The sequence below is a fragment of the Arachis duranensis genome, chromosome 10, assembly GCF_000817695.3.
Source record: "Arachis duranensis cultivar V14167 chromosome 10, aradu.V14167.gnm2.J7QH, whole genome shotgun sequence".
Taxonomy (NCBI): Eukaryota; Viridiplantae; Streptophyta; class Magnoliopsida; order Fabales; family Fabaceae; genus Arachis; species Arachis duranensis.
The window spans coordinates 88,967,293-88,982,916 of NC_029781.3; the positions used below are offsets into that span (position 1 = coordinate 88,967,293).

Consider the following 15,624-nt stretch of genomic DNA (forward strand, 5'->3'; position numbering starts at 1 on the left):
TATCCCCCAACCCGGCAGGTCAAGGACTAATCCGCCGCGGTACTGAGCTCTATTTAAGGGTTTGCCGCTGGCCAATGGGTTGCTGCATGCACAAGGCGGAATTCGAACCCCCGATTATTGTTGTCATGAATTAAGATGGAAGACTGGTTTAATACTAGAGAAACCACAATACTAGAGAAACCACTCTCACCCGAGACAAGATCAAAGGTAACATATTTTCCGCTATTTTGAATTTGGGTATTGATTTCATGAAATAGGGTTTTAGGGCTTTGTTTTCATGTAAGTTGTTGTGAAGCATGGGTTTTTTTGGTTCTGCAAAAGAGGATGAAGGTTTTTTTTCTATTTTTTGTCGATCAACCCTTGGAGGAACTCAAAGTCTTCCTGAATGATGATGCCAAAGGGGTTTTAATGCCCCCTAACTTGATATTTAGTTCTGTTTTGTAGTTTGCTTTGAACCCTAGATCCTTTCCTTCTACCAAAAAAAAATGAAAATGTGAGTTAATTTCTTTTAGCAGAAACAGATCTCTATTGATAAAAGGGTAGATGTGACCAATGAAACATACATTTTATGTATACATTTAACACAAATTGTCTGTTCTTTCAAATATTAAAAATCGATTTAGTAAATAAAATTTTCTAGAAATTAGAGTGCTTGACTCATAGTTATAAGAACCGACGAATTGACTGGTTTAATCGGAAAATCAGTGAATCGATCATTTAACCGGTCCGATTAGTCATTTTGACCGGATAAAAAATAGAACCGGATAAAATTGGTTTGAACCGTCCGATTTTGATAAAAATCAAGGAACCGGCGGTTTTTGTGTAACCGGCCGGTTTGGAAAACCTTTTTTTTTTTTCGTTTCAAAAAGAATGTCTCTCGCTCTCTCGAATACCCCCCCTGCCCCCTTCCCCCTAACCCTAAATCTCCAAAAGCCAAAACGGCAGTCCTTCAAGTCTTCCTCAGCTGCTCATCACACCATACATAGTTGATCACCGCACCTCACCTCACCGCCGGCCTGTCGTCTTCTTCCTCCCCCCTTCGGAATAGAACCGGATAAAATCGGTTTAAACCGTCCAGTTATAAAAAATCAAAGAACCGGCGGTTTTTGTGTAACCAGCCGGTTTGGAAATCCTTTTTTTTTTTCCGTTTCAAAACGAATGTGTCTCTCACTCTCTCGAATACCCCCCCTGCCCCCTTCCCCCTAACCCTAAATCTCCAAAAGCCAAAACGGCAGTCCTTCAAGTCTTCCTCAGCTGCTCATCACACCATACATAGTTGATCACCGCACCTCACCTCACCGCCGGCCTGTCGTCTTCTTCCTCCCCTTGTCACACCAACACTCTTCCTCGCAGTCTCTCTCAGTCTCGAAGACTCTCTCCCTCTGCTTCGTCTCGCTGGCTTCACAGTGTGTCTGAGTACGTCGAGTTCGGGGCTCCGCGTATCTTGTCGTCGTCATCGCGTCTCCTCCGTCGCTGCTGCGGTGCTGCCTCTCCGTCGCTGCTGCGGTGCTGCCTCTCTGTCGCCAGAATCTGCCTCATCCAGGTTGGTCTCCAAACTGTGAAATCTGTTCTCTATTTTTTTTAGTTATTTAGTTGGATTTTAATTTGATTAAGGGAGTGAATAACTGATAGGTTAATGGGAGATTATTGATTTGTATATATTGTGGAGTTCTAACTTGTAATATTGTTGAACTAGTTGATGGCAGATTGTTGATTTTTTTTTTCAGATTTGTAGTGGTTATGGTAGTTTTTGTTGATGTAACATTGCTGTGAATTTATATTGCTGGATATGAAAATATGGAAATATGGATTATGTAACATTGTTTTTGTAATAGCTGCTGTTTTATACCATTGCTATTCTATATTGTTTTAGAATGTCTTCAGCCAATACACCATCAGAAACACCATCCTCCGCGGCTCCTTGCTCTGTCGGGTGCCGCGGCGCGTCCTCTCCGTCCACTGCCTCCTCTCTCGGATTGCTGGATTGCTGGATTTTTTTTTTAATTTTTGATTATGCCATTATGCCTGTTTGCTTTAGAAGAAGGATTGCTGGATTTTCTAGCAAATTTTGTCGGAGTTATTTGCTGTTGAACTATTATGCCATTGTGCATCTTTTTAGTGTAGTGACTCTTGAGTCTTTTTGTCGAATTATTTGCTGTTGAACTACTATGGTGTTGCTTTTAAATGTGTGTTGAATTAAATGATTTTCAAGTTGAATGCAACCATTTTACTTGTGAGTTAAGTGCTTGTTATCCATTCATCAATTTCTCATGGTTGTTTGTCTTAGTTAGATACCAATCTTGCTCATAATTTAAATCATTCGGCAGATTTAGGCTTGAAAACTTGTGGGCAAAACTGGTTTTATGTCCAAAACAGATTTTAGTGAATGCATATATGGTTGCTTTTGTCTTGCTCAACAGGAACCCTTTGAATTGAATTGTTGGAAATAGGTTATGCTCCCAATATTGAACAATTGATGTGAATTTGTATTTTGTAATAGCTGTTGTTTTATACCTTTGGTATTATATTTTTTAGTTACGTGAAACCGGTTTTACCGGTTCAATCAGTAATTTATTGGTTGAACCAGTAAATCAGTGAACCAGTAACTTAGCCGGTTTGATCAGCGGTTCGGTTCTTACAACTATGGCCTTCACTACAAATCGTTTACAAACCGAATTGTATATTTTAAAAAAATAAAAAATGTAAATATAATATTCCACGTGTATAAAGAACCTTACTTTTCGTATATGTTGGTGAACTTTTGGTAACACTTTATATAATTTTGTTAGATGAAGGGTAAAAATCAGCTAATTATTTATATTCAAATTACTCTCTCAAATTATTAAACTCCCTCTGCTTACTTTTGAAGTGTTTTAATTTATAGAAGTACTCGATTACTTAGTTGAAATAATTTAATTAATTTTGATCACTTTGTGATCCAAAAATCCTAAATAGTGAACAGTTATTCTGCCATCACTGATTCAATACTCAAGTCATCTTATTATGCTTTTAGTTGTCTTAATTTCATATAAAATTAAAATATCATGTGTATATTAAAAACTAATCAGTAAACACCATATATTATACACAAATACAAATATTGTTTCTCATTTTTAATATGTATTTTATCTCAATAACTAATTTTCAGTCTCAGTATTATGTTTGTTAGCCTACCAAAATACAAAATTTAAGTTCTTTCAATATTTTTTAAAAAGAGAAATTTTTGGAGATAGAGATTGAAATTTAACTAATAATTTCTTCCAAAAATACCCTCAATCCAAATTAATTATTTCAAGCTTGTCCTTTGTGCTAACTTCTTCGTCTCATCTCTTCCCTTGTCAAACACAGGATTCTGTACCACCATTGAAGAACCTAGCGGAAGCCCCTGCTTTGTCGCTGCCTCTTCGTCGTCGAACCCACCACGAATAAGGTTAGTCGCCGTCGAACCTTCGTCTTCGTAGCAGCTGTTTTCGCGTCGTTTTTCAATTTGTGGTCTCCTCTTCAATCCTATCTTCTCTGTTCGCTTATGTGTTGTTGTAATGGGTTCTATATGGGTGCCCTTTTGCAGCTTGTCTTCTCTTGGTTTTTTTGTTTGTTTGCAGTTGTATGAATTTGTAACTACAGAACTTGTCTTCTCTGGGTGTATGAATTTTTACTATCAGTGCAATTAACTACTCGCCTGATTAATTACTCGCATTTACGCAGAAGTTGTATTTGCAATAAGATTATCTTCTTTGTATTTGCAATCAGTGTGTTACTCATTCTGGATTTGTTATAATTTTTATTTGTGATGAATTTGTTACTAAAAAGTTAGATGATGAGAAAATTAAAATGCAGTGATGATTCAAATTTATTTCTCTCTTGATACAGGACAATCTTTTGTCTTTTGATGTTCGTCAGGCCCAGCCGTCACCATTCTTCCGGGCCCCTGAGCTTGAAGGCTTGATTCAACTCCAGTCCACTGAGCTCTGCCGTTGCCGTCGCCTTCACGTGGTGCTTGCCAGCCGTCACCTCCTCTAGCCGTGCATTCCAGTTCCGGCCGTCGCCTCTCTTCTGTTCTGCTGCTCCTCTCTGTTCTCCGCCTCTCTCCCCTTGCCTCCCAATCTGCTTCGCTGCCTCTCCTGTTCTCGCTTTAAGTATGCCCTTTTTTTTAATTATAAATTTACTTTTGTATAAATTTATATTTCTGTGTTTTGTGTGTGTGATTCCTGAAATTGTAGTCTGATTTTGTTAACAAAAGGTGAGCTTGAGCTGACCTAACCGTGTGCAACCGTAATAGCTAAGCTGAAGTTCATTCTAAGAGTCAATAGATATTTGCAGAATCGGTGATAAAATGGGTTTAGGGTTGAGAAACTTCACTGAGAGAAACAATAATGGACAACCTGACCTGGACACTGAGAATGGGGAGGAACTCATGCACATGCAGCGTGGTGTGGACCTTGGGCTTGCCAACCTCCCTCCCATCTCCTCCGGCACACTCTATATTACTACCAAGTAACTAAATCACTTGTTATTTTCCATAGCTCTTTCCTTCCTTTTCCAGTTACATACTCAATTTTACTAAACATCACAATCTGGTGACTTTGTTTGTTGCGGGCAAGTGATATGGCTCAGCGATGTAGACAACACCAAGGGATATGCTATTGATTTCTTGTCTATTTCCCTCCATGCCGTCTCAAGAGACCCAGATGCCTACCCCCATCCTTGTTTATACACCCAGGTATCACCTATTATTTCTTAATTAATGTGTTACAGTTTAGTCGTTTTGTTATTTTCAAATCTCTGACTAGTAGGGCGCTTCCTGAAGATTGACACTAATGCTGAAGAGGATGGTTCCGAAAACTCCGACTCTGAATCCAGTGACATACAGGATTTATCCAGGATCACAGAGATGAGGCTTATCCCCTCTGATCCTTCTCAATGTATGTTACCAATTTACACTTTGGTACTTTTCTTGTTGATAGATTATTAGTTTGTTACTCCGGGGTTTGCTTATATGTATTTTTTGCAGTGGATACTTTGTTTCAAGTATTCTGTGAGTGTGCAGAGCTTAATCCAGAACCAAATGATGGTTAGCGCTAACCTCCCATACTGTTATTAATACTCTGTTTTTACTTTTTACTCCTTTCTGAGTTGTTTGTGCTGATATTGTTCTTTTAGAGGAAGGAGAAGAGCATGATTGGGTTTTCAGTGCTGATCAGATGGAAGGGGAAGAGGAAGGTATATGTGAGGCTTTTTACCTTGTTTGTTAAAATTTGGAAAGGTTTGATCCCGTTGATTGTTCTAGTTGTTACGTTGCTAAAGATTTTCATTTTCCCCCAGAGGAAGAAGGTTATATCTCTCCTAATCCACCGAACTCTCTTGGTCAGTCAAATGGAAATCATGACCTAGCTCGTACAGTACTTGAGGTTGGTTGCTCTTCCTCATAGTTCCCTATCCACTTTTGTTTGTGCAGTCTCACATTCTGACATATAATCCTGCAACTTCTCTTGTGATTAAGTTTCTGCAAATTCAGTTATGGATACTTAAAAGTTGTCTATTACTATTTTATGTCTAACCTTCAAAGTTTCTGTAAATTCAGTTATGGATACTTTAGGTTATTTGTTAATTGTGCTTTCTCTTTCATTTTGGTGGTTGTTTTTATTTTTCCTTTTATATGGTGTTATGCTTGAGTCTTGATCTACTGAGTCTCTTGGATCAATTTTAAAACTTGCAGATTAATTGTTCATCTCTTAATATGGAATAATTATCATTTGCTTTCTGTTTTAACACATTCAAACTAGAACTTCATTCTTTTTTTGCCTAAAATCCTTTAGAGTGTTATTTGGATAGAGTATTTTAAAATTTTTGAAGAATTTAAAATATTGTGTAACTAAATTGATGTAATTCTGAAATGTCTTGTTTGTGCAACAACAAAAGATGATATATATATATATATATATATATCAAGTTTGAGAACAATTTTTTTGTCCATCAAGTTTTAAAGGAAGAGATAATGGAAGAATTTTGAGAATTCCCTCTCTTATGGGGTATTTTAATTTCTTTATTTAAACTAAACAAAATTACTCTATAAGATACTTTTGTAAGTTGTAAAATTCTTTCTATTAATATCCAAACAGAATTTCCAATGAAAGGATTTAAAAGCCTCTTAGAGAATACATTTCGTCCTCCAAATGCTTTATTCGAAGACACTCTTAGTTCTGCCACTTCAGCACTGTAGGTTATTGTTAAAGAGTTTCCTCATTAATTCCAGATTATCAAGAGGTACAGTAGCATATAATTCACAATTAGAGTAGTAAGGGGTGAGAGATAGAAGTTAGGGTAGAGAAAGGTTGAGATATCAATGTGACACTCTCAAGAAGTATTATTCAGAAAAGAAGGATGAAGAATGAGTTATGAAAAAAGATTCATTTGGCATTCGAGAGGCCAAACTCTCCACTAAATAGTCACTCCACTTATTCCCTGCCTAAAAGCTTTTCAGCTTTTTTATTTATAATATCAAAATTCTAACTACTTCCCTAAACATGTGGAATAGCAACAATTTGAAGTTGTTAATCAGTTACGTGTTTTTCCCTCCTTTTATAAGTAAATTTAAAAGGAGTTAGATTTCGATTTTGTCCCTCTTGGTTTGTTACAGTTATTGAATGGTCTGTGATATAGGGAGAGACTAGGTCAGGAGAGAAGACGTCAGATGTGTTTAAATTGTTTAAATGTTTGTTGCTATTGCAAACATCATGAACCTTGTTTTGTTTTGTTTCCTTACTTTTTTAGTATCTAGAACAAATTAGGTTACTATATACTATTTGGATCAAGTACCCTTTTGTGAATTCTAATTAAAGGAGAACCTTAGGCATGATCTGAATATTAATGTAAAATTCATTGCATTTTATGATAATCTATTAAATATTAAGGAGTTTGGCAAAATCTTTTTGTTTTTTTCGCCTCTGCTTTTTATTTTGATAGGCTCGAGACACTGAGCTAGATATGGATGCGAAAAAGTTGTTGGCAGTCGCTATAAGAACAAGACAGCCACACATATCATTTGGTCTTTATTCTACTTGTTTAAGGGGGTAGACAACCTATCTTTGTTGCAAAAATTTTGATAAGTACAATTTTAGGATATTTGAATGATTAATGCTATTTTATGGAATTTCATTCTATTGACACTTTCAAGTTCATGGTAGCCTAATTTCTAAATTCAAATATTGAAATATAGTTTTGTTATTATTTTGAAAATTTGAAGCAAAAATGATTACACTAAGACAATTTATTAACTGGTTGAGGGCATATTTTTATTCTATTTTGTGTATTGATGTGGATAAACACAATGCTGGTTTGTAATGCGTTTCTCTGTACCGGAATCCTTATCTATTCTCATGACTTGTGAGGCTTTAATGCTTCATATTGATGATTTTGTATTTGCTTATTTCCGAAGTAACTGGTAGAGGAGCCGGGGAGGAAAGAGGAGTGTTTATGGCGAATTGTCGACCAGTTATATAAGAAACCCATGTTCAGTACCAGATTTTAAATTTGTTTCAAAATTATCCCTTATTTATATTAAGTTTGATTGATTGCAGCTTCATATCAACGATCAGCGTTTTGAGGATGCAGAAGAGATGGAGCACGATGAGGATGGCACCCATAATTGAGTGGCTTTGTTTAACCGAACATAGCATATGAACTGTTGGTTATGTTATGTAAATTAGTATGAAAATTTGATTAGGGGATTATATACTTTTGATAATTGATGGACAATTATGCGCGACTAATGAATTTTGTTTTATGTATAGAATGATGCAAGTGTTTTGAAAGTGTTAGCAGGGTAACAATATTAAGCCCCCTTACTTTTATTCTAAAACACTAAGGTAGCGTTTGGTGGAGAGACAGAGATAGAAAGACTGAGACTGAGAGACAAAGACTGAGAAACAGGGATTGAAACAAATCTTAGTATTCTGTTTGGTGCAAAATGGGAGACAGGAATTGAAACAAGAATGAAACTCTAATTTAATTTGCACAAAGGGTAAAATTAGAATTAATTAATTGAAATGAAAGTATTTAAGGTATAAAATGTTATTAAAGTTTCAGTTTCCATTTCTAAAAATTTCAGTCCCCTGTGTCCCTACTTTTTGGAGGTACTGAAATACTGAAATTTTAGAGACAGAGACAGAAATTTTAGTACCAGTCTCTGAACTAACAAACACAATACTGAGTCTCAGTCTCTCAGTCTCTGTCTCAGTACCTGAAAACAAACGCTACCTAAGAATAGGTTAGCTGCGAGTAGATTTGTGTTAAGTCGTGGCTGATGATTGATTTAATTTAAATAAGAGAAAGTTTGAGGTCAGTACTTTTATTAAAATTTGGCCAGTACTTAACCAACAAGAGAAAAGTAAATAATTCCATATCATTAGATGAAATTTTACACCATTAAAAATACTAACAATGGCTAATTGATGGTTACAAATAACAAAATTTACTGATCTCCCATTGTATTACAATATTGATTTTTGAATAACAACGTTATCCTATTGTATTTTATTTTTAATTAACAACAATGTTTAATCGTTAAAATTAAATAAATAATCGAATGTCATTTATAAAATAAAATGGGAAAAATGTGTCATTTTAAAGTTAGTATCAACTTCTTATATCTAAACGTAGGTTGACTTAAACTAGACTAATCAATTTGTTGATTAATCTCCGATTAATTCAGTGTTGAAGGCTGCGGTGACTGGAGAGGTTTTTAGTGCCACGTGCCTATGATATTCTAGATCATGGATCATATCACTATTCATGAAAGTCGTATTACTAATTGATAATCGAGAAGCAACTTGCAACACAATCACTTTTTAAATAAAATTATATCCTTAACCACTTTTTTAACCCAAAAAAAAGTTGAAAAAGTAGTAATACTCTACATTGTCATATCTGCCACCTAATCTTGATGGGAAAATTATACATTAGTCATCAGTATTTATGATATCAGATACAAAAAAAAAAAATAATCAACAGTTAAGAAACAAGGGGATCTGAGTAAGCCTCCAATAAATACATGGTACACGATACGATGACTTGAAAGAAAAACATTGTACACCAGGCTAAGGCCAAATAGCCAATGCTAGTTTCACTTTTCACTAGGTGTTATCGCTAAGGGCTTCTTTTCTACTTCACCCGAAGATCCTTCCTGGCAAACCTGGTTCTCAGTCATTACTGGTGGATTGATCACTGATCCATGTATCTGTTATTCAAACCACAACATGAGAACTAAGGCCGCGCCAAACATTTAACATTTGATAAGCATTTTAATCATTCATAAAAGCATACCATGGAACCCGATTTAAAAGGAGTTGTATCATTACGGGGAAACATTGATGCATCTGGGGGCCTATGTAAAAGCAAGTGTGATATAGACCGAATGACCGATTAATCGGATTTGTGTTAGTTTCCACATCCATGAACCCAGTACACCTGAATAGAGCAAAGTTATACCAGTTTTAAATATTTTCAGCAAAACACCAATATTCCATACATATTAAAAGCTAAGATCTAGAAATCTAGAATGGACTATAAATATTTTTTAACGATATTATATCTGAAAATTTATTCTCAATCTTAGTTACAAATGATATTGTCCTATTACCCAGTGTTATTTCAGTTCCCATATTCATCAATGTTTTATTTTTCATATATCAATATAGCATTCTCATGAATAAAATAAAACTACTCTACAGTACAAGGTAAGTGCAAGGATGAACAGATAACTAACTACTCTAGGGGAACAACATGTCAATGTGTATGCAATGAATGTTTAGTGCCACGAAAATACATATCTGATTATGAAGAATGAATAATGCAGGTGATACCTGTCCGCACCCTGTGTCATTAATGCTTTCCGGGTTTCAATATCATCACCAAGTTGACCATTCACATTTGCATCCGTATGTCTTTGTTCAGCACTCTTAGCTAATCGGTACAGACTGTCCCTTATACATAGTTTAGTTCTTATATCCAACTGCATTCAAGTGAATTGATTATAAGTTTATAATCAATAAAGCGGAAGACTTTCAACAAGGGTAGATAGATAAGATTTTCTTAGCATTCACAGCATGGGACATTCTCTTTTCCCTCTTCCCTTTTTATAGTTTTGTTCCCATCTTTTTCAATATATTCCGTATCTGACCACCCATAGTAACAACCAACTTAATTCAGACTATAATACTTGAAAATAGGATAAGCACCGTATTTCCAACATCCACATGGCTAAGCATAATTAGGATGCTATGTTAACACCCACACGATAAAATCTTTCATCATAACAAACCATAAGTTAAATGCATGACATGTTAATTTTTAATTCATTGCCTAGGAGACACTATCGCAAAAAGACAGGAACAAACTTCGGCATCAGAAAATATTCAAATACCTAATCCTTAACCTGTTGGAGCTGCCGAAAGCTAGTTGCTTCAAGTGAAATTTCATCCAAAGCTGAGCTCAGGGATGGGCTTTCTTGAGCATTTGATGAATCTATTTTTTGTGAAAATCCAATGCTAACTCTTCCAACTTCACTATGGAGGGGTAGACCACCTATCTTTGTTGCAAAAATTTTGATAAGTACAATTTTAAGATATTTGAATGATTAATACTATTTTATGGAATTTCATTCTATTGATACTTTCAAGTTCATGGTAACCTAATTTCTAAATTCAAATATTGGAATATAGTTTTTTGTTATTATTTTAAAAATTTGAAGCAAAAATGATTACACTAAGACAATTTATTAACTGGTTGAGGGCATATTTTTATTCTATTTTGTGTATTGATGTGGATAAACACAATGTTGGTTTGTAATGTATTTTTCTGTACCAGAATCGTTATCTTTTTTCATGACTTGTGAGACTTTAATGTTTCAAATTGATGATTTTGTATTTGCTTATCTTTGAAGTAACTGGTAGAGGGGGCCGGGGAGGAAAGAGGAGTGGTTATGGCGAATTGTTTATCAGTTATATAAGAAACCCATGTTCAGTACCAGATTTTAAATTTGTTTCAAAATTATCCCTTACTTATATTAAGTTTGATTGATTGCAGCTTCATATCAATGATCAGTGTTTTGAGGATGCAGAAGAGATGGAGCACGATGAAGATGGCACCCATAATTGAGTGGCTGTGTTTAGCCGAACATAGCATATGAACTGTTGGTTATGTTATGTAAATTAGTATGAAAATCTGATTAGGGGATTATATACTGTTGATAATTGATGGACAATTATGTGCGACTAATGAATTTTGTTTTATGTTTAGAATGATGAAAGTGCTTTGAAAGTGTTAGCAGGTAACAATATTAAGCCTCCTAGTTTTATTCTAAACCACTAAGAATAGGTGAGTTGTGAGTAAATTTGTGCTAAGTCGTGGCTGATGATTGGTTTAATTTAAATAAGAGAAAGTCTAAGAGGCCAACACTTTTATTAAAATTTGGCTTGCACTTAACCATCAAGAGAAAAGTAAATAATCCAAAATCATTAGATGAAATTTCACACCATTAAAAATACTAATGATGGCTAATTGATGGCTACAAATCACAAAACTTGTTGTCTCCTATTATATTACAATGTTGATTTCTGAATAACAACATTATCCTATTGTATTTTATTTTTAATTAACAACAATGTTTAATCGTTAAAATTAAATAAACAATCAATTGCCATTTTTAAATTAAAACGGAAAAAATGTGTCATTTTAAAGTTAGTAACAACCCCGTATATCTAAACGTAGGTCGACTTAAACTAGACTAATCAATTTGTTGATTAATCTTTGATTAATTCGGTGTTGAAGGCCGCGGTGACTGGAGAGGTTTTCAGTGCCATATGCCTATGATATTCCATATCATCGATCATATCACCATTCATGAAAGTCGTACTACCAATTGATAATCGACAACCAACTTGCAACATAATCACTTTTTAAATAAAATTATATCCTTAACCACTTATTTAACCCAAAAAAAGTTGTAAAAGTAGCATTACTCTACATTGTCATATCTGCTACCTAATATTGATCGGGAAATTATACATCGGTCATTAGTATTTATGATATCAGAAACAAAAAAAATCAGTAGTTAAGAAACAAGGGGATCTGAGTAAGCCTACAATAAATACATGGTACTCGATACGATGACTTACTTGAAAGAAAAACATTGTACACCAGGCTAAGGCCAAATAGCCAATGCTAGTTTCACTTTTCACTAGGTGTTATCGCTAAGGGATTCTTTTCTACTCCACCCGAAGATCCTTCCTGGCAAACCTGGTTCTCAGTCATTACTGGTGGATTGATCACTGATCCATGTATCTTTTATTCAAACCACAACATGAGGACTAAGGCTGCGCAAAACATTTAACATTTGATAAGCATTTTAATCATTCATAAAAGCATACCATGGAACCCGATTTAAAAGGAGTTGTATCATTACAGGGAAATATTGATGCATCTGAGGGCTTATGAAAAAGTAAATGTGCTATAGACCGATCAATGGGATTTGTGTTAGTTTCCACATCCAAGAACCCAATACACCTGAATAGAGCAAAGTGTTATACCAGTTTTAAATATTTTCAGCAAAACACCAATATTCCATATATATTAGAAGCTAAGATCTAGAAATCTAGAATGGACTATAAATATTTTTTAACGATATTATATCTGAAAATTTATTCTCAATATTAGTTACAAATGATATTGTCCTATTACCTAGTGTTATTTCAGTTCCCATATTCATCACTGTTTTATTTTTCACATATCAATATAGCATTCTCATGAATAAAATAAAAACTACTCTACAGTACAAAGTAAGTGCAAGGATGAGCAGATAACTAAACTACTCTTGGGGAACAACATGTCAATGTGTATGCAGTGAATGTTTAGTGCCACGAAAATACATATCTGATTATGAAGAATGAATAATGCAGGTGATACCTGTCTGCACCCTATGTCATTAATGCTTTCCGGGTTTCAATATCATCACCAAGTTGACCATTCACATTTGCATCCGTATGTCTTTGTTCATCATTCTTAGCTAATCGGTACATACTTTCCCTTATACATAGTTTAGTTCTTATATCCAACCGCATTCAAGTGAATTGATTATAAGTTTATAATCAATGAAGCGGAAGACTTTCAACAAGGGTAGATAGATAAGATTTTCTTAGCATTCACAACATGGGACGTTCTCTTTTTCCTTTTCCCTTTTTATAGTTTTGTTCCCATCTTTTTCAATATATTTCGTATCTCACCACCCATAGTAACAACCAACTTAATTCAGACTATAATACTTGAAAATAGGATAAGCACCATATTTCCAGCATCCACATTGCTAAGCATAATTAGGATGCTATGTTAAAACCTACACGATAAAATCTTTCATTATGACAAACCATAAGTTAAATGCATGACATGTTAATTTTTAATTCATTGCCTAGGAGACACTATCGCAAAACACAAGAACAAACTTCGGCATCAGAAAATATTCAAATACCTGATCCATGTCCTGTTGGAGTTGCCGAAAGCAAGTTGCTTCAAGTGAGATTTTATCCAAAGCTGAGCTAATGGATGGGCTTTCTTGAGCATTTGAAGAATCTATTTCCTGTAAAAATCCAATGCTAACTCCTCCAACTGATGACCTACCTGCTGGTCTAAACCTGGACTTGGAAGCGATGTCATGTGACTAGCCATATTTTCACTTTTGATACCCCTACTTAACAGTCATGCATCATAACAATTATATAATTTTTCCTCTTATCATTTGTTTCCAAGCTAGTAGCCTCCAAAGGTTTTCCATGAGGACTCTCCAAAGGAGACAGTTGTTTATTATGTCAGACCTTGATCTAGACAAAGCTGGAAGCAGGGAAGTGTAACTTGGAGTATGATTATAATCTCAGTGAGTTAAGGGAGTCCGCATCTGTACACATCCTAAAGAATCAGAATCCATGTTTGGTGTATTTTTATGGATGCTATTGGTGCGCGTAAATTGTGATCATCAACAATGGCGCCAATAGACTTGGAGCTCTCAAACGTGAATCACACTTTGTCACCACTTCGCACAACTAACCAGCAAGTTCACTGGGTCGTCCAAGTAATACCTTACGTGAGTAAGGGTCGATCCCACGGAGATTGTTGGTATGAAGCAAGCTATGGTCATCTTGTAAATCTCAGTCAGGCGGATTTTCAAATGGTAATAATGGTTTTCGAAAATAAGGATAAATAAAGCATAAAATAAAGATAGAGATACTTATGTAATTCATTGGTGGGAATTTTAGATAAGCGCATGAAGATGCTGTATTCCTTCTGATTCTCTGCTTTCCTACTGCTTTCATCCAATCCTTCTTACTCCTTTCCATGAAAAACTGTATGTAGGGCATCACCGTTGTCAATGGCTACTTCCCATCCTCTCAGTGAAAATGGTCCAAATGCTCTGTCACAGCACGGCTAATCATCTGTCGGTTCTCGATCATGTCGGAATAGAATCCATTGATTCTTTTGCGTCTGTCACTACGCCCAACAATCGCAAGTTTGAAGCTCGTCACAGTCATTCGATCCCTGAATCCTACTCGGAATACCATAGACAAGATTTAGAATTTCCGGATTCTCAAGAATGGCCACCAATAATTCTACCTTATACCACGAAGATTCTGATTAAGGAATCCAAGAGATACACGCTCGATCTAAGGTAGAACGGAAGTGGTTGTCAGGCACGCGTTCATAGGTGAAAATGATGATGAGTGTCACGGATCATCACATTTATCATGTTGAAGCGCAACGAATATCTTAGAATAAGAATAAGCATGAATTGAATAGAAAATAGTAGTAATTGCATTAATACTTGAGGTACAGCAGAGCTCCACACCCTAATCTATGGTGTGTAGAAACTCCACCATTGAAAATACATAAGTGATGGTCCAGGCATGGCCGAATGGCCAGCCCGCAAAACGTGATCAATAGTCTCCTAAGATGAACAATAGATTAAAACAGAGACCAAAGATGTCTAATACAATAGTAAAATATCCTATTTATACTAGACTAGTTACTAGGGTTTACAGAAATAAGTCTAAGTGCAGAAATCCATTTCTGGGGCCCACTTTGGTGTGTGCTTGGGCTGAGCTTAAGCTTTACACGTGCAGAGGCTTCTCTTGGAGTTAAACGCCAAGTTGTAACGTCTGTTTGGTGTTTAACTATGGTTTGTGACGTGTTTCTGGCGTTTTACTCTAGAATGCAGCATGGAACTGACGTTGAACGCCAGTTTGCATCGTCTAAGCTCGAACAAAGTATGGACCATTATATATTGATGGAAAGCCCTAGATGTCTACTTTCCAACTCAGTTAAGAGCGCGCCATTTGGAGTTCTGTAGCTCCAGAAAATCCATTTCGAGTACAGGGAGGTCAGAATCCAACAACATCAGCAGTCCTTTTTCAGCCTGAATCAGATTTTTGCTCAGGTCCCTCAATTTCAGCCAGAAAATACCTGAAATCACAGAAAAATACACAAACTCATAGTAATGTCTAGAAATGTGAATTTTGCATAAAAACCAATAAAAACATCCCCAAAAGTAGCTAGATCCTACTAAAAACTACCTAAAAATAATGC

At 35.5% G+C, this 15,624-nt stretch overlaps 1 protein-coding gene and 1 pseudogene across 9 annotated transcripts; one reads left to right on the forward strand and one right to left on the reverse strand.

Annotated features, from left to right (window-relative positions):
- Positions 1-1,167: 1,167 nt before the first annotated feature.
- LOC107470759 (chloride conductance regulatory protein ICln) lies at positions 1,168-7,811 on the forward strand. Of its 9 annotated transcripts, none has more exons than XM_052255076.1 (9): positions 1,168-1,543; positions 3,349-3,430; positions 4,321-4,494; positions 4,597-4,720; positions 4,808-4,922; positions 5,012-5,071; positions 5,161-5,220; positions 5,323-5,408; positions 7,578-7,811. In XM_052255076.1, exons 3-9 carry the CDS (start codon positions 4,334-4,336, stop codon positions 7,647-7,649), a joined length of 678 nt encoding a protein of 225 aa, XP_052111036.1. In that variant the 5' UTR covers positions 1,168-1,543; positions 3,349-3,430; positions 4,321-4,333; the 3' UTR covers positions 7,650-7,811. The 9 variants fall into 9 exon arrangements, with proteins under 9 accessions (XP_052111036.1, XP_052111041.1, XP_052111039.1 ...); XM_052255081.1 differs by having other exon boundaries at positions 4,602-4,720; XM_052255079.1 differs by lacking the exons at positions 1,168-1,543; positions 3,349-3,430 and adding an exon at positions 3,892-4,136 and having other exon boundaries at positions 4,221-4,494.
- A 1,269-nt stretch (positions 7,812-9,080) lies between these two features.
- Positions 9,081-10,681, reverse strand: LOC107470711 (protein LNK1-like; annotated as a pseudogene).
- Between the last annotated feature and the right edge of the window lie 4,943 nt (positions 10,682-15,624).